This window comes from Dasypus novemcinctus, chromosome 4, assembly GCF_030445035.2.
Source record: "Dasypus novemcinctus isolate mDasNov1 chromosome 4, mDasNov1.1.hap2, whole genome shotgun sequence".
In the NCBI taxonomy this organism is placed as follows: Eukaryota; Metazoa; Chordata; class Mammalia; order Cingulata; family Dasypodidae; genus Dasypus; species Dasypus novemcinctus.
The window spans coordinates 148,141,479-148,165,140 of record NC_080676.1 but is presented as its reverse complement, the minus strand read 5'-3'; the positions used below and the strand labels follow the sequence as shown (position 1 = coordinate 148,165,140).

Genomic DNA, 23,662 nt, shown 5'->3' with positions numbered 1-23,662 from the left:
TGATGCACACAGAGAGTGCCCTGCCACACAGGGGTGTCCCTGCATAGGGGAGCCCCACGCGCAAGGAGTGCACCCCATAAGGAGAGCTGCCCAGCGCAAACAAAAGTGCAGCCTGCCCAGGAATGGCGCCACCCACACAGAGAGCTGACACAACAAGATGACACAACAAAAAGAGACACAGATTCCAGTGCCATTGACAACAACAGAAGCAGACAAAGAAACAAGATGCAGCAAATAGACACAGAGAACAGACAACCAGGGTGGGGGTGGGGGAGGGGAGAGAAATAAATAAATCTTAAAAAAAATACGAATTCTTTATCTGGTAAAACTGTCCTTTAATATGAAGGTAATATGAAAATATTCACGAATAAACAGAAACTAGAGAGTTCATAAAAAAGAATCTACCCTTTCAGGAAGTACTAAAGGGAGCTTTACATACAAAAGAAAAAGGCAGGAGAGTGTAGAAGGCAAGAATAGTAGAAAGGATAACCAAAAGAGCAAAAAGACAGATGAAAATATGGTATGACATATGAAAAGCAAAGAATAAAATGGTGGAATAATGCATTTACAGTAATATCATTGAATGTGAATGGATTAATCACCCCAATAAAAATATATAGGCTGACAGAATGAATAAAAAATCATGAACCATCCATATGCTGGCCCAGGGATACAAACCAGCTGAAAGTGAAAGGTTGGAAAAGATAATCCACACAACCAGAAACCAAAAAGAGCAAGGGTAGCTATATTAATATCAGACAAAACAGACATTAAATGCAAAAAAAAAGATAAGAAATGCAGAAGGCCATTATAAATTAATAAAATGGACAATCCACCCTGGAGAAATAATAGTCATAAATATCTGTGCATCTATTCAGGGTGTCCCAAAATAATGAGGCAAACTCCAGCAAAACTGAAGGGAGAAATAGACATCTCTACAATAATAGTTGGAGATTTCAACACACTACTCACATCATTAGACAAAACAACTAGACAGAAGATCAGCGAGAAATCAGAGAATTTGAACAATATGATAAAAAGCATGACCTAACAGAGATATACAGAACATTGCATCCCAAATCAATGGTGTATACATTCTTTTCAAGTGCTCATGGATCTTTCTCCAGGAGAGACCACATGTTAGGTCACAAGGCAGGTCTCAGTAAATATAAAAGGATTGAAATTATGCAAAGCACCTTCTCAGTTCAGAATGGAATGAAGCTGGAAATCAATAATAGAAAACAACACACCCCTAAACAATCAGTGGGTCAAAGAAGAAATTGTAAGAGAAATTTGTAAATACCTTGAGATGAAGGAAAACAAGAACACACCTTACTGAAACTTAAGTAATACAGTGAAGGCAGTGCTGAGAGGGCAATTTATAACACTAAACTCCTATATTAAAAAAAGAAGAAAGACTAGGGAGCAGAGGTAGCTCATGATTGAGTGCCTGCTTTGCATGTATGAGGTCTTGGGTTTAATCCCAAGTACCTCTAAAAAAACACACACATACATACACACACAAAATAAACACAATGATCTAAGTGAACAACTGGAGGAACTAGGAAAAGAACAGCAAACCATTCCCAAAGCAAGCAGAAGGAAAGAAATAATAAAGATTAGAGCAGAAATAAATGAAATTGAGAACAACAACAACAACACACAAACACACAAGACAGTAGAGAAAATCAACAAAACCAAAAGCTGGTTCTTTGAGAAGATCAATAAAATTGACAACCCCGAGCTAAACTAACAAAGAAATAGAGAAGATGCAAATAAATAAAATCAGAAATGAAAGGGGGTGTGTTACGACTGATCCCACAGAAATAAAAAGGATCATAAGAGGATATTATGTTCTATGTTTGGGTATGAGTGATATACTTCAATAAATTTTTTTAAAAAGAAAAATAGAGGATTTTATGAGAAACTGTTTGTCAACAAATTAGACAGCTTAGATGAAATGGACAAATTCCTAGAATTGCACAACTTAAATTGACTCTACAAATAAACAAGAATTCAACAAACCAATCACACTTACAGAGATTGAATCAGTCATCAAAAATCTCCCAACTGGCGGTGGACTTGGCCCAGTGGTTAGGGCGTCCTTCTACCACATGGGAGGTCTGCGGTTCAAACCCCAGGCCTCCTTGACCCATGTAGAGCTGGCCCATGCGCAGTGCTGATGCGCGCAAGGAGTGCTGTGCCATGCAGGGGTGTCTCCCATGTAGGGGAGCCCCATGCACAAGGAGTGCATCCCGTAAGGAGAGCCACCCAGAGCGAAAGAAAGTGCAGCCTGCCCAGGAATGGCGCTGCACACACGGAGAGCTGACGCAGCAAGATGACGCAACAAAAAGAAACACAGATTCCCGTGCCGCTGACAACAACAGAAGTGGACAAAGAACACGCAGTAAATAGACACAGAACAGACAACCGGAGTGGGGGAGGGGGAGGGGAGATAAATAAATAATCTTTTTTTTTTTAAATCTCCCAACAAGAAAATCCAGGACCAGATGGCTTTACAGGTGACTTCTACCAAACATTTCAGGAAGAATTAACACCATTTCTGCTTCAACTCTCCCAAAACATTTAAAAGGAAGGAAAATTACTCAACATATATTATGAAAGCAATATCACCCTAATACCAGGGCCAAATAAAGATGCTACAAGAAAAGAAAGTTACAGACCAGTCTCTCTAATGAACATAGATACAGAAATTCTCAAAAAAATACTGGCAAATAGAATCCACGAGCGTTTTGAAAGAATTACACACCATGACCAAGTGAGATTTATTCCTGATATGCAAAGGTGGTTCAATATTAGAATATCAATTAATGTAATACACTACATTAACAGATCAAAGGGAAAAAAACGTGATCATCTCAATCAATGCAGAAAAGGCATTTGACAAAAAAGTATCCTTTCTTGATAACAACAATTTGAAAGATAGGAATAGAAGGAAAATTTCTCAATATCATAAGGACATATTTGAAAAACCCACCGCCAACATTGTACTCAATGGGGAAAGGCTGACAGCTTTCTCTCTAAGATCAGGAACAAGATAAGGATGCCCACTGGCAACATTCCTATTCAACATTGTTGTAGAAGACATAGCTAGAACACTTAGATAAGAAAAAAAAAAGGCATCCAAACAGGAAAAGTGGAAGTAAAACTCTATTTGCAGATGACATGATCCTCTATTTCGAAAATTCCAGTATCTACAAAAAAACTACTTGAGCTAATAAATGAGTTCAGCAAAGTGGCAGGATACAAGATCAATATGGAAAAATCAGCAATGTTTCTGTACACTAATACTGGACAATCTGAGGAGAAAATTGGGGAAAATATTCCATTTACAATAGCAACAAAAAGACTCACATATCTAAGAATCAATTTAAACAAAGAAGTACAGGACCTATATTCCAAAAACTGTAGAACATTGCTAAAAGAAATCAAAGAAGACCTAACCAAACAGACAGATATTCCATGTTCATAGATTGGAAGACTAAATATTGTGAAGATGTCAGTCCTCATCAAATTGATTTATAGATTCAATGCAATACCAATCAAAATTTCAGCAGCCTACTTTATAGAAATAGAAAAGACTATTAGCAAATTAATTTGGAAGGGAAAGTACACCCCAATAGCCAAAACCATTATAATAAAGAAGAGTGATGTGGTAGGACTTTTCACTGCCTGACTTTGAAACATGCTACAAAACTACAGTGGTCAGAACAGCAAGGTATTTGCATAAAAATTGACATGTTGATCAGTGGAATAGAATTGAGGGTCAAGAAATAAACCGTCACCTCTACAGCTGGTTTTTGACAAACCTACCAAGTCCATGATAACAGGACAAAATAGTCTGTAGGTGCTGGGAGAAGTGGATATCTATAACCAAAAGAATGAAAGAGGACCCCTGTCTCCTATACTAGAATCAACTCAAAATGGATCAAAGACCTAAATATAAAAGCTAAAACCATAAAACTACTAGAGAAATTGTTGGGGAACATTCTCAAGATCTTGTGGTAGGTGGTGGTTTCTTGGATCTTACACCCAAAGCACGAGCAACAAAAGAAAGAAATAGATAAATGGGACCTCCTCAAAATTAAACACTTTTGGGCCCTCACCTATGGGTGGTCCATTTGCATGCTGCCATCCCTTTTAAGCATTGGTGGCCAACAGCTCCTTTATGGGCTGCTGCCACTGCCCTGTACACTCTGCTGTTGAGAGAGAATGGCTGGTCAGAATAGCACCATTGCTGCCAGTGTATGCAGGGCCTTCTTCATTGGGTACTGTGTTTACTTTGACCGCAAGAGACCAAGTGACCCCACTTTCATAACAGGCTGTAAGAGCAAAGAAAGAAGCAGAAAGGTACCAAGCAGAGAGCTGGGCTTTCCAACTCTTAAAGATGCTGAAGCTGTTCAGAAATTCTTCCTTGAAGAAATACAGCTTGGTAAAGAGTTACTAGCCCAAGGTATGAGAAGGGTGTGGACCATTTGACAAATCCAATTACTATATGTGGACAGCCAGAGCAGTTATTGCAAGTTTTACAGCAAACTCTTCCTCCACCAGTGTTCCAGAGGCTTCTGACTAAGCTCCCAACAATTAGTCAGAGAATTTTAAGTGCTCAGAGCTTGGCTGAAGATGATGTGGGATGAAAAACAAATGTCAGCATAATAAAATCTCTATTTAAAATATTTTAAAAATTCTTAACTTGGAAGATAAACAGCTCTGGGAGAATGCAGGCAAATATGCTTAATATGAACTGTGTACCACGCGGAAATATACCAAAGTTAATTTTTGTTTTGTGTAGATCCATTTGTCTTATTTATTTTTCCCAGTGAAAAGTGTATTTTGATGAAGTCTTTTCACTTTATAAAATACACAATGTTATTGAAAATGGAAAAATCATGGATTGTGTTTCTTCCTAAAATGTGCAATTATTATAAAATGTACATACATGTAACAATACTTACTTTAAAAACACCCAGTGCTCAATTTTGAAAGATAAGGCGGAAAAAAAGTATATGAGAAAGCTGAAGAATGCATGGATAAAACTTGATTGTGTTTCTCAAAACTGAGCATTAAAATCTTCAAGACACATTTGTAAAACATGCTGCTGTGCTGTGTTAACAGTTTCACCCCTACTCCTTCTATCAATCTTGCAATATTTTGTTTAACTCAATGGACTTAGTGAAATGTTTTTTTCTGGGTATTTATGTCCCTGTATTTTAGATATGTGTATTACAAATAGCACTAGCAGTGTGGGCTGCCCCAATTCATGTCTGTACACTCTCCTCATTTGTAAAATAAGGGAACCGGTCCACTAATTTCTGAGGTATCCCTTTCAGCTCCTAATTTATACAGTTCTGTTCAGCATCTTCAAGTCCACTTTATGAGGAGTGTCTTTTTTTGGCCACCAGGCTTGCATATTTTTATACTCTGAATTTTGCATGATTGCCTGACTTTGTATTTCCAAATTGCTCATTTGTTAATGTTTAACTATTGCACTGATTTTCAGGAAAATCATATGGTTCTCTCACAAATCTGTAACAATCTGAAGTGTACCCTTTAAGGTAAATGGGATGACTTGCTTGTAAAAAATAAAAAAATTTGTTCCCCTTTGCTTTTATCTTCCGTGTACTTTAATCCTCTTTCAGTTTGATTCATTTATCTTATTGAAAAGTGAAAATAAGGTATAAACCTTGTGACTGAAGACTTAAAAAGAATGGCGCTAGTGGGACCTTTTGTATTCAACTATTGGCATGTTATCTACAGTCAAAGATTCAATTTCAGGACTGAGAATAAGGATCCTTGGTATTGTGTGGCATCTGCTGTCCTGAGCAGCATTTTTCATTGTATATGCATTGGCTCTATGCTATCTAGAAGTCTGTGGAGAGATCCCAAAGATATACTGGGCTTTTTGTTTTGGTTTATTTATGAACTTTTCTTACATTAACCTTGGTGTGTATGTGTGTGTGTGGTAGTTGTGCTATAGTGGAAAGAGTTTGAAGTACAGGTTTTACTTCTGCCTTTAGCTAGCAGGAGCCTTGGGCGTGTCATGTCATATCACTTCTCGTGTTCTAACCTATAAATTAGAACATTGGACCAGGTGACTGAAACATTTAAGGACTCTTCCTCCATGTACCTAGGTTTATGAGAACTCTTACACAGTGTAATTTTTAAAAATTATGACACTTGGTACGCTTTTTGGGAGGATGAGCAGTAGAAAAGTGATGGCTAGTTGGTTTTACCAATAGGATCTAAAATTCAGTGCAGTATAGTAGGGATTGGTCAGTAATTGGCCACACAGCTAAGAAACAGTCTTTTTTCTTGCAATATCCTAGTAAGGACTGAAGGGCTTAAAGGGAGAATATAGATGGAAGAAAGTAGGGGCAGTCAGCTTGGCAAGAAAAGAATGGGCACAGAAAAACTAAGGATTGTCAGGAGGAGTGAGGGGTCAGCTTAGGTTTTAAGAGGGCAGAAGGCTAACATATGCCCTTGAAAACTAGTGCAATACAAGCTGGGTATCACTTGACTTTCTGAAAAATTATCAGCTTTGATTTAAGGCTTGTTGAAAAGGCAATGATATCCTCACTTTAGAGCTGATTCATCCAAGTGCATTTTCTTATTTACATGACAGCTTTGATACTTTAAAAATTAGCTTCCACTTTTGAAATCTAGCTGTGTTAGATAGAAGAAAGCAAATCACGTGCTTCTCCTCCATACCCCACACTGTTTCCCACCTAAAGATTTAATGTGGTGACTGTGTCAGTCAGCCAAAGGGGTGCTAATGCAAAATGCCAGAAATTGGTTGGGTTTTATAAAGGGTGTTTATTTGGGGTAGGAGCTTACAGACACCAGGCCATAAAGCATAAGTTACTTCCTTCACCAAAGTCTATTTTCACGTGTTGGAGCAAGATGACTGCTGACATCTGCAAGGGTGCAGGTTTCCTGGGTTCCTCTGGGCTCAGCTCCTCTGGTTTCTCCACAAGGTCAGTTGTAGACTATCAGGTGAATAGCTCTGTCTTTATTCCTCTGTGTTCTTCTCCTGGCTTAGCTCCTCTCTTCCCAGGGCTTGCTTCTCTTTCTTCTGTGTGCTTACTTCCTGGGGCTCCAGTTTAAGACTTCAGCATCAAATTCCAACATCAATATTCCAACATCAAAAGCCCTCAGCTTTGTCCTTTGCCATACCTTTTATCTGTAAGTACCCACCCACCAAGGGGTGGGGACTCAACACCCTAATGACATGGCCCAATCAAAACCCTAATCATAACTTAATCATGCCCAGATATCGACCAGATTACAAACATAATCCAATATCTATTTTTGAAATTCATAACCATATCAAACTGCTACAGTGGTGAAACCAGAAAATCAAAATGCTGTCCAAATAGTGCCCAGTGGGTGGGAGTGAAAGAACTCAAGATTTAAGTCGAGTTCACAACAGATTGAATGTTTCCATGTGCTAATGTTGCACACTTGTATAAAATCTTTGGAAATAGAAAACATGTATTAGTGTATGTTGGCATGTTTCTTTGGGCAAAGATCTTTGTTAAATACAAAAGTTCCATAATTTGTATTTAAAGTGAAAACACTTAAAACACAGACTTAGCTAATAGTAGCCTTGCTATTCTATTAATAGTTAACCGTAGCATTTACGTTCACATTTAAGTTGTGTAAAGTGTGTAACCCTAGTACTGTGTACCTAGTAGGCAGTCAGTAAATATTTGATTCTTCTCACACCTCATTGAGTTTATTTTTACCACCTTCCTGCCTATCTTTGTGACATCATTGAATCAACCTATGGACCAGAGTGTTAATGAAATATTATTGCAGAAGAGATTTTGAGAGATTTGGTATATCATGAGGCCATAATACAAAATTTTCTTGTAACATAAAAGCATCACAGTAAATGTGGAATTTTCAGGGTCATGAATGATTTAAACTTGTCCAGTCTTTGAAAACTTTGAGTTGCTTTTATTTGATTCTGTAATATTACTTCTAAAAGGTATGCTTGGACTTTTTTTTTTTCATTTTCTTAATTAACATGGTCATATCATTTTAATCAATCTGTGCTCATTCGTTCATCTTTCCAAACACTACAGAAGTAACTGAGTTTGTATTTAGGAAAATAAGATAAATGTGCCTGGACAGAATTTTTTTAATGTAATGCATCCATAATTTGTTAAGCTGCCTTTGGTCTGTTGTTTTATTTTTTGAAGTTGAAATAAAGTTTATCCAGGAAGTGGATTTGGCTCAACTGATAGAGCATCCACCTACCACATGGGAGGTCCAGGGTTCAAACCCAGGACCTCCTGAGCCGTGTGGTAAGCTGGCCCACACGCAGTGCTGATGCATGCAAGGAGTACCGTGACACCCAAGGGTGTCCCCCATGTAGGGGAGCCCCACGCACAAGGAGTGCGCCCTGTAAGGAGAGCGTCCCGGTGTGAAAAAAGCACAGCCTGCCCAGAAGTGATGCTGCACACACAGAGAGTTGATGCAGCAAGATGATGCAACAAGAAGAGATGTGGATTCCTGGTGCCACTGACAAGAATACAAGTAGACACAGAAGAACACACAAGGAATGGACACAGAGAGCAGACAATGAGGGGGGGAGGGGGAAGGAGAGAGAAATAATAATAATAATAAAAAGAAAAGAAATAACGTTTACTAATTTTAAAAAAACAACAACACTGAAACAACACTACACAACTATCAGAATGGCTAAAACAAAAAATAGTGATAATATCAAATGCTGGCACAGAAGTGGAGAAAGTGAATTGTTCAAACATTGCTGATGGAAATGTAAAATGGTATGACCACTCAGGGAAACAGTTTGGCAATTTCTTAAAATACTGATCATGTACCTACCATACTACACAAGTTATACTCCTGGGCATCTATCCCAGAGAAATGAACATTTATGTTCACATGAAAATCTGTACATGAATAGTTATAGCAGCTCTATAGCCAAAAATGGAAACAACTAAATTCCTACAATAAGTAGGACAACTCTGGTACATCCATACCATGGAATACTACTCAGCAATAAAAGGAACAAACTATTGTACAAACAACAACATGGATCAGCCTCAAGCAAATTATGCTGAGTGACACAAACCAAACCCAAAAGGTTATATGTTGTATGATTCCATGTATATAACATCTTATTTTGTTGTATTTTGCTTTTTTTTTTCTCTTTTATATACCGCATTCTTGAAATGACAGAATTGTACGACTGGGGAATTGCCAGGCATTAAAGGAGACAGTGGGCCAAGGAAGGAAGTAGATGTAGTTATAAAAAAGGCAACATGAGGAATTTTTTTTTTTAAGATTTATTTTATTTATTTCTTCCCCTACTCCCACTCCACCCCATTATCTGCTCTCTTGTGTCCATTTGCTGTGTGTTCTTCTGTGTCCTCTTGCATTCTGGGTGGCACCGGAAATCTGTTCTTTTTTTGTTGTGTCATCTTGCTGCGTCAGCTCTCCATGTGTGCGGCACCACTCCTGGGCAGGCTGCGCTTTTTTTGTGGGGGAGGGGGGAGCGTCTCAATGAGGGGTGCACTCCTTGCGCGTGGGGCTCCCCTACGTGGGAGCACCCCTGTGTGGCAGGGCACTCCTTATGCACGGTAGCACTGTGTGCGGGCCAGCTCACCACATGGGCCAGGAAACCCTGGGTAACATGAGGGATTTTTGTGGTGATGGAAATATAATGTATCATGACTTTATCCATGTTCACAACGTGGTTGTGATATTTTACAATGCTTACTTAAGATGTTATTGGAGTAAACTGGGTAAAGGGTACATGGACTCTCTTTGTATTATTTCTTACAATGCACCATTATCTCAAAATAAAGTTTTATTAAAAACATTGTTACCTTGAATTTTTTTGTTATTGCTGAGGTCTAGGAATCTTCACTGATTTAATAACAATTTTAATTTTTCTGTGAGTTGCCTACTCATTTTTTGCCTCCTTTTATATCAGGATATTCATATTTTTCTTACTGTTTTTTTAAAGTATCTTTTATTCACTAATAATAGAAACCCTTTGTCATATGTTGTGAGTATTTTTGCCAGGTTGTGATTCATATTTAACTTTGTTTACAGTACAAAAAGTTTCCATACAGAAACTTCCTCTACAACTTTGCTTTTTACAAAACTTAAGAACTATAGAAAAATTTGCTTTTTCTCTTTCTTCTTCTCTATCTCTACACATTGTGCCTATATATGTATGTACACACAATTACTTTTGCTTAACTATTTGAGAGTTAGATATATACAAAACAGCACTTGACCTCTAAATACTTCAGCATGTATCTTTTAAGAGCAAGTCCCAACTTCACTCCTTTCATCAATATAGCAGAGGTTTCAAATTTTCTTGGCTTATAGCCTTTAGTAATTTTTTTCATGGTATCTCTAGTCCAAAAGAAATAATTAGCATTTTCATTTATTAAGTAGTTAGGTCTAAACAATTTAGTAGTAGCAGTTCATGCAGCATCTGAAAGATGTCACTGTGTTCCCCTCAAAAATCAAAATATCCCTTGGCACCACTGTGAGCCTGCTCTTGGGTACCTCTGTGCAGAATTTGGATCTGTGGCCATATGTTAAACCTCGTGTCTTCTTCCTAGGCTGGAAAAAAATTTCCTGGCTGCATAGGCCAGGGGTTGGAGATCTTGGAAAGAGAACTGGGAAGTTCAACTCTTCTTTATCCAGAGAAGTGGTTGTCAACCTAGGGTGATTTTGGCCCCTAGGGGAAATTTGGCAATGTCTGGAGACACTGGTTGTCACATGTGGGGTGGTACTACTGGCATCTGGTGTAGACCAGGGATGCTGGTATACATCCTACAATGCACAGCATACCCTTTTCCTCAGCACTCCAACAAGGAATTATTTAGTCAAAATATCAGTAGAGCTGAGATTGAGAAATCTTGAACCAGAGTCTAATTAAAGTCTGTGCTTCAAACATTCATCCAATTAATCTGTTCAATCTGCATTCTATATCCCCGCTTTCCAAGGTTCCTGGTGCTGACAGTTCCTGAACTTTTCAGAGTTCTGCAGCTACCCTCCCAGTTTCCCTGGCCAAGCACTTGACAGAGGTAAGAAAACTGGAATCCAAGTTAATTATAACTTCTTCAATCTCTTTCCATCTTCCAAAGTTTTGTTGACAGCTTTCATCTGTTATCATTGCCTCTCCTTTTGTTTATCTTTGAAGATTTATTCCTTTACTCTTGTTATAATGGGAATTACAGAAAGAAAAGGAGGTAAAACATCAGTCCTTCATATTTTATCAGAAGTCTCTATACTTATTTTTATAAATGAAATTAAAACCAATTTATCAACTTCTAAAAATGAAAAAAATTCTATTTTGATTAGTATCTCAATATCCTTTATAATTGGAGTGAGGTAGACTTTTCCAACAAAGACTCACAATCCAGAAACCATAAAAGAAAAAGTTGATTCAATACCATAAGCAAGGTAAATTTGGAACAAATATTGGCAACTCATATTTCACACAAAGGGCTAATCTTCTCAAAATACACAGAGGTCCTAGAAATAAAGAAAAGACCAATCAAAATAGAGTTATGGGCAGAGACTGTGAATAGTTCACAGAACATAAGTAACAGTTGAAAAAATATAAGTTAACACTAGCCTGAGGTACCATTTTTTATCTATCGGATTGGCAAAAATCCAATGGTATGAATAAAATGTTCATACCGGGAAACGGACTTTGGCCCAGTGGTTAGGGCGTCCGTCTACCATATGGGAGGTCCGCGGTTCAAACCCCGGGCCTCCTTGACCCGTGTGGAGCTGGCCCATGTGCAGAGCCGATGCGCGCAAGGAGTGCCACGCCACGCAGGGGTGTCCCCCGCGTAGGGGAGCCCCATGGGCAAGGAGTGCCCCCTGTAGGGATAGCCGCCCGGCGTGAAGGAAAGTACAGCCTGCCCAGGAATGGTGCCGCCCACACTTCCCGTGCCGCTGAGACAACAGAAGCGGACAAAGAAACAAGACGCAGCAAATAGACACAGAGAACAGACAACCGGGGGACGGGGGACAGGGGACGGGGGGGGGGAGGGGGGGGGAATTAAATAAATAAATAAATCTTTTAAAAAAAAAAAAAAGTATAACAAGAGAAGTCCATAAGGGATGCTAACATTTTATAAAGGTCCTATTCAGCAGTAGGAACCCCAAAAGGATCCCCAGAAATGACCAGATAGAAGGGAAAACCAAAAAAGGGTGATGTGGTAGAAAACAAGAGGGAAAGAGTTTCGTATAGCGCATGGTCAAAGTGTCAGAAAGAGAGTATAATAAAAAATCCTCTTCAAATAGCAGCACCCAAAATAAACTGGCATAAAATACATCTACCTCAAAATGTATAGAACCTATATAAAGAAAAATTCATTGAAACTTTACTGAGAATGAATAAACAAAATGTGGTAAATCCATACAATTTGCCAATAAAAAGGAATGGAATACTGATATATACAACATCATGGATGAACCTCAAAGTATTTTGCTAAGTAAAAGAAGCCAAACACAAAGACCACATATTGTTATGATTCCATTTATATGATATATCCAAAAGGGCAAATTTATAGGGACAGAAAGTAGATTAGTTGTTGTCTGGGGCACAAGGGGTATGAGCAGAGAGGACTGCAGATGTACCCAAGGTTCCTTTTTAAGTGATGAGAATGTTCTAAAATTAGATTGTGGTGATGGATGCACAATTCTTTAAGTGCACTAAAAATAATTGTACACTTAAAATGAGTAAATTTTATCATATATAAGTTATACCACAATAAAGCTATTAAAAATAATCCTGTTGAAGGAAAACTTCCATATTGTAAATTTTTTCTCCAAATTTATCTTTAATGTCAATGGAATTTCCAATTTTGTTTGTTTTCTGGAACTTGACAATGATTTTACTGTTTATTATGGTTTATAAAGATTTCCAAGTAACCTGTCAGATCTTCTCTCCTGGCTGTATCATTGAAATAGCTTTTCGACTATATAATTTAGTTCACATCAATTAAATTGTTCATTGTGGTAGGTTAAGATGCCAGATCAAAGGAATATGGTGCCAAATTATTATTAGAGTTTTATGGCTGTCACTGGATTTTCCCGTATTTTTGGTGCTTAGCATATTGCATCTGCAAGTAGAATGGAGAAAGAGAATCTGATTACATTTCACATTTTATGAAGAAATCAGATACATTTCAATTAGTACCCATATTGATCATTTAGTTCTCCCAAGATTATATAAGTAAATTGTCTCTCTTTTCCTTACCTCCTTCAGAAACTTGCAAAAATGAGTGAGGTAGAGCAAGCGGAGGCCCAGCTCTCTGAGATAGAACTGCTGGCCAGTATGTTCCCTGGTGAGAACGAGTTCATAGTGAATGACCAGCTGGCTTTAGCAGAACTGAAAGACTGTGTCGAAAAGAGGACCATGGAAGGACGATCGTCAAAAGTTTATTTTACTGTCAATATGAGCCTGGATGTATCTGAGGAAGCAATGGTAATTCATTTTTGTTTTTGGAAGAATTGAAATATGTCAAGACGTAAAACAGTACTTAGGGCATTTTTCTTCTTTTTTTTTACCAGGTAACGTTTTCCCTGGCCTGTATTCTTCCTTTTAAATACCCTGCAGTTCTGCCTGAAATTACTGTCAGGTATATTACAGAAACTCTAGCCAATTTTAGACCTGGAAATTAATCTGAGAATAAAAGTGATTTTCAAATTTGTTTCCTGCCAAGAAAATTGATTTAGGATTTTTTCCATATTGTTTCCATCAGATCAGTATTACTGAGTAGATCCCAGCAGACTCAGCTGAACATGGATCTGATTGCATACCTGCAGAGGAGTTGTTGGGGAGATGTCTGCATATTGAATGCCACAGAATGGATTCGAGAACATGCCTCTGGCTATATCAGCAGAGATACCATATCTCCTAACGCCACAGGAAGCCCAGCCCCGTCAGTAGATGTCATTCTCACACGACTCTGGATTTATAGCCATCATATCTACAACAAATGCAAAAGAAAGAATATTCTAGAGTGGGCAAAGGAGCTATCGCTGTTTGGGTTTAGCATGCCTGGGAAACCTGGTGTTGTTTGTGTGGAAGGCCCACAAAGTGCCTGTGAAGAATTCTGGTCAAGGTTTGCTTTCACATGTTGTATATATACAATGTCATTTTAGTACAAAACAAGATAGTAGAGTTGTGGAAATAATTATGTCCATTTGGTTGTATTTTGCATGGGGATTCAGTCTCAAGTTAGTGCATAAGGCAGGAATCACATATAGTTAGCTTTAGCCTCTGCACCTGACACAGTACTTACGTTCTATAAACGTGTGTTGAATAATTGAACCCTTACAAAGATACTGCCTATGAACCCATCCACTTCTCTGGGTCTGATTCTTTCTTCATTTCAGTGGTGTCATAAGCTGTATAATCTGTGAAATAAAGGGCTTTCTAGGAGCATTGGAATTTCTGCTTGTCTTCCCGTTTCTCTATAATATCCTGAGTTTCTGAGAAGTCCCTTCAGTATATTGATAGCAATTTCCATATTTCTGAAATGCTGATAATTGGCAGTAGTAATGGCAATAAATGAGTCTGGGGATGAGATTAGGTTGAGAATCATATTTGGTTAAAATAAATCCCTATGAAATAAAGGAGGATTTTTTTACTTCTGGGAGAAGGCACTGATAAATCTGTTTTATAACTTCTGTTTTCAGTGCTCTGGAATACACTTCACATTTTGAAAATTTCTACTTTGAACATTTCTTTTCAGACTCAGAAAATTAAACTGGAAGAGAATTTTAATTCGTCATCGAGAAGATATTCCTTTTGATGCTACAAATGATGAGATGGAAAAACAAAGAAAATTTTCAATTTTTGAAGAAAAAGTGTTCAATGTTAATGGAGCCAGAGGAAACCACATGGACTTTGGTCAGCTGTATCAGTTTTTAAGTGCCAAAGGATGTGGCGATGTTTTCCGGATGTTCTTTGGTGTAGAAGGACAATGATTGAACAGAGGAATAGTTGAAAGTATTTTGTTGCTGTTGGCCTTTTGATTTTTTTCACTTTCCTGAGTGATTAATTCATTTTATTTTAGTTTTAGTCCCATTCTAGAAAGTTAGGCAGGAAAAAGGAAAAAGCTGGAATGCATCTGTTAAAAAATAGGTAAAGTGTGTGATCATGAGAAAGCATAACAGTAATTATTGAAAGCACTGAGTTTCAAATTACAATCTTAAAAGTATAGGATAGAAATTTCTTGACATATAAACTGGCCAATTTAAAAAAGAAACTAATTGTACTTGAGGGAAATAATGTCAGTGTTCCAACTCCTCATCCATTCCCAAACCCTCTCCCTTACCTGCCTCCACTAAAGACCCTGGAAAAGCTAAATTTTCACTCTCCCAGCCTCTGTTACAGCTAAAAGTGGCATCAGGACACAGCTTTGGCTAGGAGACTACTGGGAACATTTTAATTTTACTGGTTAAAGTGATAGATGCAGCTAGGCCACCTATTGCCCTCTTCTGCCACAAACACCAAATTGATGGCTAGAGCTGCAGTACATCTTTCAACCATGAAGGATCAAAGAGCCAAGAAAACCACTGACATGCCAGTACCTACATTGTTGAGCTGCTGATGCAACCCTAGGCCTTGCCTACCTCTAGACTTCTTATTATGAAATAATGCTTTATTTCAATTGCCTGCTAGCAATTAAAGCTAGTTTGCCAAATAGTTTTTTTTTCAAAACTTTAGTTTTGTACCTACTTCAGATACAAATAGGTGGAGTTTTTCTTAAAACAGTTTATAAACTGTAAACTTTATGTACATTTAGCCTTGGCCTGGGCTCCTGGGCTTACCTCACAGAAGGCTGAGACAACGGTAGAGCTCAAACTTTTTGACAGGCCTCAGTAATTGAGCAAATTGGTAATTGAGAGAATTAGATTTTGGAAAATTGGATTTTGACACATTTTTCATATTGAAAAATGACTTTCTACAAACTTATTTCAGCTAATTGACCTAAGCCAAATAAACATACTACCTGGTTTTTTGAGGACTTTAAAAAGTATTTATTAAATATTCACTAATTTCTGTCACTCAGGTTGGCACCATGTGTTGAATCTTCCTGGAAAGGTGAGACTTGGGGGGGGGGGGGGCTGGGTGGGAATGAAGGAAGTGACCTGAAATGCATTATTTATCTTAGTGTAAGGTTGGAGGCAACCTATTCACTCAGTAAATCAGTAAGTAAAATGTGGCATATGCTTATTATGTAATACTATCAGAGATCATAAGGAATAAAATAGAATTAATATGACAGCATGGCTAGATCATAAATATAAAAGTGGATAAAAGCAAGAATCACAATGGTATTTCTGTCACATTGGACATGAATCTTACGTACCTCTTCAAATTCCCTCCCTGTTACCTACCTCCCAATCACCGTATCAGTAGTCCTGGGAATGTCAATCTTTTCCTCTGCTGCCACCATGCAACCAGTTGGACCACTGTGTATATGGATTTTCTGACCTCTAGCCACCTCCAAATTTAGATGAAATACCCTACAGAGCATGGAATCTGACATGCCTAGAAGCCACCAAAGAGGCCATATGATGACCTCCAGATATATAGGGGAGTTAATTCCTTGTTAAGTCAATCTTGACTGATGGGAAACAGGTGTCAGGAGGGAAGCAGACAACTACATTTCCCTTCCTCTGTCCCATGAGCTATTCCCAGGTACAACTTCTCTTTGCAATTTATATGGAGAAGTCCAGCATATGCTGAGAAGATGAATTTGCCAACTGACCTCCTGGGTCTGTTATCAGTATGGCAACCTGTCATGTCCCATCACTTCCCATATTCTTTTCCTCACCTTCCTTCCCAATAATGCATCAGCATTTTGTCTCAAACTCTGTTTTCTGAGCTAAGATGTACCATTTATGGAAATGAAAAAAAAAGTATGCATATTTCTACAAATGCAAATATATGTCAGTTGCCTTATGGAAGAGAAATTTACTGAAACATATTTACGTGAGACTGGAGTATGTGGCATGAGTTGTTTATTGTGAGTTGTGGAAACAAAGGCTAGGCACAATAGAATCTTTTAGCAAATGACCACTTCGCTTTGTTACATTGACAGCACAAAGGGTTGAAAAGAGTAGGGAAGTGATGCAATCATGTCCAGTCTCCTGGGAAGGTCATCTACTCAGGTCACAGTGGATGGTGGCTCCACACACCCCACTTTGCATTAGAGAGAACTGTACTGTCCAAGAGTGTGGCATTTATACACCCCAAGGAGAGAGCACCCTGCCACTGAGTGTTCTCATCCTGATAAGCAGATGGGACTACTTATTCCTGGTTTAGGGTTGAAGGTATAGTTAGGCCATTCCATTAGACCTAAATCAACCCTGGGCTGTGGAATAGAAACACACTGAAACATCTGCACACAATAGAAAAGGAGAGGGGCAGGTAGCCCAGGGCTGGGAGATGGCCACAAACATGTCCTTGACTTCCCAGAAGAGTATCTACGGTAAGGGTGGAATTGGGTTGAAGGTAGGGAGTGAAAGGAGAAATAAAAGACAAAAGAGGCTTTTCACAAACTTATGATAGCATGCCCTGAAGTTAGAAACAAAAACCTTCTGCCAGGCCAATAACCTCACTCTTAAGAAGATGCCATACCTTTATGTCTAACAGTTTTTTTCCTTGACTAGACCCTGATTTCACCTCTTTTCAGCCTATTGAAATTAGAGCCCTTCTAACTTCTCCAGCTACTTCAGCCCTAGGTACCTGCTCCCTTTCCAGACCCTTGTAGTCCCAGAGCACTAGTAATATCAGAGCCCTTTGGGTTTCTAGATTCTTTGCTACATTTCAAGGAAGAATTCAAAGAGATGTCAGTTCAATGAGGCCAGTAAAAAGAGTTCATTAAGAAGTGAGAAAAAGTGATAGTACACACCCAAGACACAGGTGTGGGGATGTTACAGGGCGAGGTGTAACTCCTGGGATAGGCCTTTGTAAGGCCTTTCCTCCTCCCCTCTCCCCACCTAAAGGAGGTATCTCAGCTATTTGCTGTCCTGATTGTTTGCCTTTCTACTTCACCTGTTAGCTTTCAGGGAACCAATAGGAAGCCTTTCTGTTTGAAGTTAGCTGCCTTTTAAGCCCGGGGGTTTCAAATAGAACCTCATGACCAGGGTCTTGGTGGCTTTTTTAGCTGTAATGGTTACAACTTTGTTCTCAAGCAACTGCCTCCCCTCAGTAGTTTTCTGGGCAGGGTCTCGTGGCTATATTCTGACCACTGGGGTCCCAGTTCTTATGGCTTTATTATGACCAGTACCTTCCCTCATTCCCTATACTAATCTGCCTCAACTCTTCCCTCAGAGAGTTTACACCCTTATTCTTAAGGGGAGCAAAGGGCAATGGTCATTTTGCTGTAGCTGCTTCCTGCTGGTCAGGGGCAGTAGTCCCTACTTGACTTGGTGTAAAACTCTCTGGCTTTCTATTGGGTTGAGGGAAGGCTGGCCCAGCGCCATAGCTGGAATTGGATGAAACCCCCTTGTGACTAAACCTTGTTCTGGAAGGCAGTGATTCTGGAAGAAAGAAACTTAGTTAAAAATTTGAAGATACATGGTCCTACTTAAAAGGATAAAGATGATGGTAAGCAGCCCCAAAAAGGGGGCCAGCCATGACATACTGGACTGTGAGAGTGAGAAAGGCCAGGTGCCTCCATCCTCCCAAAGTTGATGGTTTTGATCTTGTAGGTTTCACATGTTATCTAGGGCTGCTCCAGGGTGAATTACATAGAAACGGTATTCCTTCTTGAGGAACAGGCAGGTTCCTCCCTGTGTAGCTGTTAACATGTTGAGAGCGCTGCAATTTTGCAGCACAACAGCAGCAAGGGAGTCTATTTGTTGTCTAAGGGTTTCTAAGATGTAGCTGGTTTCTTCTATGCTGTTAACTCCAGGAAGAGATTGTGGTAGACTTGCTGGGTTTGATATAAAATAAATTGCCAACTCCAGTTCCCATGGCAGCAGTTACGCCCAGGACAGCTAGAAGAGAGATGAGAGGCACTGCCCTAGACATAAACTCACAAAGATGATATAGACAAGAAGACAAGCATATGGCAAGCAAAATAAAGACAGTACTTAAGAGAGCCATTCTTTTATCTTATAGGCACATCCATTAACTACATAGAAAATGAATTGTTTGCTAAGACTTTTAACATGTTTAATATCCCTCTGCATATGCTCTAGAATAGAGGAGATATATTCATGACGTATATAGATACAGTACTTAATACTAATCTGTGCTCAAGTTCCTTTTTGAGCTGCAGTTAATAGATCTAAGCTCCAGATTTGCAATACCATACATGTCTCTCCATGGAAGCAGGCCATAATGCCAACTGTGTTTGTTTAAGTTCTACTCACATTACTCTGGTAATTATTACTCCACTTGGTATATCCTTCACACAGCCAGTATGCTGCAATACCATTGGTCCTAGAGAGGGGCTCCAGTGTTTCAATGGCCTGGTGCATAGTGTCCTTTGGCACTATGAAACAGTCAATCTGGAGGCAATGTTCATTGTAAATCTAGTGATACTGAGCCATTGCCAGCTGCCACAGGAATCTGAAACTGCAACATAATTTCCATCTACTGCAGGAGCAGGAACATAGATATGTAGATACTTTTACTGTTTTAGGGGTTGTAGTGACTGAACTAACCAAGTTCTCAAGTGGAAAGGTGCCATGCAGGGTACTGGGGGCCTGGCTTGAGTACACAAGCAAGTTTGTCATACTGAAGTCTATCTCTTAATTTTTTACACTTTCTAAATACTTCCAATGCAGTTTATAATCTATCAAATGAACTTAACTATTTTTGGTAAGTTACTTTTTACTTTTACATCTTTACCATGGTTATGTTAATTAGCAGGTATTTTATTTTAGCAGTACAGGGAAAAAACTACTTTCTCCATTATTTTATGATGCCTTAAGATCCCCAATGGAATCAAGATTATCTTTCACTGACAACCACTTTAACATGCAGATTGAGGTGGCCTCTGACAAATTTCGCTGTTATGAAGTTTCTTTTTGTTATCGATATCAGTTTAGACTTCTATTTAATAATGGCTTCCTGGAATTAGCCATTTAAATACTTCCATTTAGATGATGCTTTTACTAACTTCCTGTAACCAACCATAATCACATAGACTAGTTATTTCTATCTTTAAATAAGCTTATTAAATTACAATTAGGAACCAATGAAACTTACTTTTATCCACTTTAAGTCTTCCTTTCATCCCTTATTTTGTTCTGTGAAAATTAGTAATTTCCATTTAGGACAGATCTATACTTTCTTCTTTAACTTAATTTCATTAAACACAAACTTAAAATTTTCAGCATCTTAAAGATTTAATATATAATGTTATTTATTTCATAGAAACCTAGGAAGATTACACCCAAGCTAAATAAAATTGGAACAGTTATAGTTGACGCAAAAAAAATTTTTTTCATTTTTCCTTCTTCCTCTACAGGAGGCTAAAACCTCTTTTTAAAAAATAATATTTTAAAATTGAGAATAGTCTTAAAAGCATATTGACTGCCAGATTCTGGAATATATTATAATTGTTTATTTTGCTTTAATTACAATTTAGAAAAATCCATAGCTTTTTCTTTACATACTGAAAGTTGACAATTGGATTATTAATTACCCTCATTTTAAGGCTGTAAAAAGATTTAAATTGAGGAATTACAAGACAAGCTATGACTTTTTTTTTAGATTTATTTTTATTTATTTCTACCCCCACCCCTCATTGTTTGCATTTGCTGTTTGCTCTCTGTGTCTGTTTGTTGTGTGCTCATCTTCTTCTTTTTTTTTTTCAGTATGCACTGGGAACTGAACCTGGATCCTCCATGTGGGAGGAAGGCATCTAATCACTTGAGCCACCTCCACTGTCAGCTTGTTGGGTCTCTCATCGTGTTTTCCTCCTTGTGTCTCTTTGTTACATCATCTTGTTGTGTCAGCTCGCCATGCCAGCCCATTGCAGCAGCTTGCTGTCTTGCTTGTCTTCTTTAGGAGGCACCAGGAACCAAATCTGGTACCTCCCATATGGTAGGTGGGTACCCAACTGCTTGAGCCACATCAGCTTCCCCAAACTATGACTCTTAACCTCCTGGCCTAGGAGACAGAGTTTTAAGTTAAACTTACATTCCATCTTGCCACAACTAGCCCTTCCCCCATATCTATCTCAAAAATAAGGCCCTGTGGGGTGCAGGGTAGGTCCATGGGCTTAGGAAAAACCTTTTTTCCCCTCCTAATAGTTTAGATATTCAGATTTTTATATGACCTTTCTATCCTGCTTAGCTTCTCTAATATGGACTCCAGGAATATTCATTTACATATATATATACACATGCTTATTTAATTATTAAGAATATGAAGAGTTCTTTTTTTAAAAAAGTTACTTATTTATTTATCCCCTGCCCCTGTTGTCTGCTCTCTCTGTCCATTCACTGTGTGTTCTTTTGTATCTGCTTGTCGTCTCTTTAAGTGGCACCAGGAATCAATTCTGGGCCCTCCCAAAGTGGAAGAGAGGTGCTCAATCTCTTGTACCACCTCAGCTCCCTGTTCTGCTACATCTTTTATTGTCTCTCCTCTGTGTCTTTTTGTGGCATCATCTTGCTGCACCAGCTTGCTGAGCAGGCCAGGACTCCATGTGGGCCAGCACTCCTGTGCGGGCCAGTACTCTGCCCAGACCAGCTCTCTGCTGTTAAGTTCACTTCATGGGAAGCTTGCCTTCACCAGGAGGCCCTGGGAATCTGACCCTGGACCTCATATATGGTAGATAGGAGCCCAATCAGTTGAGCCACATCTGCTTCCCTTGAATAGAATTCAGTTTAGAATTACCATCACAATAGCAAGCATATACAAGGGTGAGGCTAGTCTTGAAGTAACCATAAACAAAGGTAAGTTTAGTTTAGAATTAACATCACAATAAGTATAGGCTAAATTCAGTCAGTTTTCAGAATTTTAAATATTATTCTTTTGTTGTTTTGTAATATAATGCATTCAATATAATGAATTTGTTTTAACTATTAGTTACAGTTTCTAATGAATTTTCACTTCAAAATAAATTCAGCACTTTTGTTTATTAACTAAGAAACTAAAATGATTTTATTAGTAACATTAATTTTGCTAAGTTTTTCCATTTTTCCAGGAGTTGAACTAACCCCATTTGTGATTTATTTTATACAGCAAATCCAATCATAAGATAGTGTTACTGGATTTTGTCTAGGTTCTTGACTATGCTGCAGAAGTGAATTTCAAGAGTATGTTGGGTGAGTTAGGCTAGTAATATATTCAGGCAGGGAGGGATGGGAAATGGGAGAAAATAGCAGATCAAGGTTCCAGGTAGAAGGAAGGGGTTGAAAAGTGATAAAGCAGGCTGATGTACAGACTATAATGTCTCATTATAAATGATAAATCCCAAGATTTACTTGCATAGTGATCTAAGTGGGGGATAAGGCAGCCAGAGTCAGGGTCCAGAGGTGAGAGAGAGCATTCAGGCCACATGCCCAGTTTTTGAACCATTAATTATTCTACCCCTTTGCTAGTGGCAGGGGAGGGGTTCCAGCTGCTTGCTATTTTGATTGATTACTTCACCCATCAATCCCTCATGAGCCCTCAAAGAGAAAGCCCTTGGAGAATATATAGGACTTCTCCTGGCTTCCAAATGTCTTTGTTCTGAATGGCAGAATCTTGGGGAGGGGCTTCCAGCAGCCATCTTGGGGTTATTGATGTCCATGTGGACTCTGCCAGGTTCCAGATCCATCTATTGATTCTTTATCTTACTAGACTGCTTCATTCCCCCCTCAAAGAGTTTACACCTTTATTCTTAAAGGGGTGCTGAAAGGAGATGATATTTCTCTTTAGCTACTTCTTGCTGGTTAGGGACAGTAGGCCCTTCCTGACAAGGTGTAAAACTTTCTGGCTTCTATTCTATCTCAATTGGAGGAAGATGGGTCTGGCATCCTGGGTGAAGCTGAAGTCCCCATATGGCTAACAAGATGTTGATTCTGGAAGAAATAAACTTAATTAGAATTTTAGAATACACGGCCCCACTAAGAAGATATTGCAAGGGCTTGCAAAGGCTGCATTTTCCCAAAGTTGGTGGGAAACAGTATTCTTCCTTGAGTTATTTTATGCTGTTGGTTAACTCTAGAGAGAAATTGCAATAGACAATGGGGTTAGGTATAAACTGCCAATCCCAGTTCCTATGGTAGAAGAGGGGGATGCTTTTTTAGTTAAGTTAAAGGAGATGAAAACAGACAAAGTTTTTTAAGGGGATGTCTGGTTTGCCCTCCCCCTTGCAATAGGCATTTGGGCTAGAGTTAGATGGAACAGCTGACTTTGACATAGATACTACTTAGCTTTTTTTTTGAAGGGGTATTTCATGCCATCCAATGACTAGCACTCATGTGTGCCATCAGGTGCTTCTGGTGAACTGGCACTTTCTTGGCTGGCTGGTTTCATTCAGGATTAGTGCACCAGGCTGGATATTCTTTTAACTTTAATAGTTGTGTGAGTGATTAGAAGTACAGAGTAAAGTTCTTTTCATTTTGGTGAGGCTTGGTTTTTTGCAAAGTTTTGATTAGAACCTGGTTT

General features: G+C 38.7%; 1 protein-coding gene across 2 annotated transcripts in view; it reads left to right on the top strand.

The window, feature by feature from the left end:
- Positions 1 to 20,397, top strand: part of RWDD2B (RWD domain containing 2B) — a 63,056-nt gene extending 42,659 nt beyond the window's left edge. For both annotated transcript variants that reach the window (XM_071214911.1, XM_004468664.4), the window contains 5 exons: positions 11,019 to 11,099; positions 13,298 to 13,516; positions 13,603 to 13,670; positions 13,794 to 14,156; positions 14,790 to 20,397. In XM_071214911.1, the coding sequence (XP_071071012.1) occupies positions 13,310 to 13,516; positions 13,603 to 13,670; positions 13,794 to 14,156; positions 14,790 to 15,024 (873 nt within the window). In that variant the 5' untranslated portion in view covers positions 11,019 to 11,099; positions 13,298 to 13,309 and the 3' untranslated portion in view covers positions 15,025 to 20,397. The remainder of the gene's footprint in view (positions 1 to 11,018; positions 11,100 to 13,297; positions 13,517 to 13,602; positions 13,671 to 13,793; positions 14,157 to 14,789) is intronic.
- Positions 20,398 to 23,662: the final 3,265 nt, after the last annotated feature.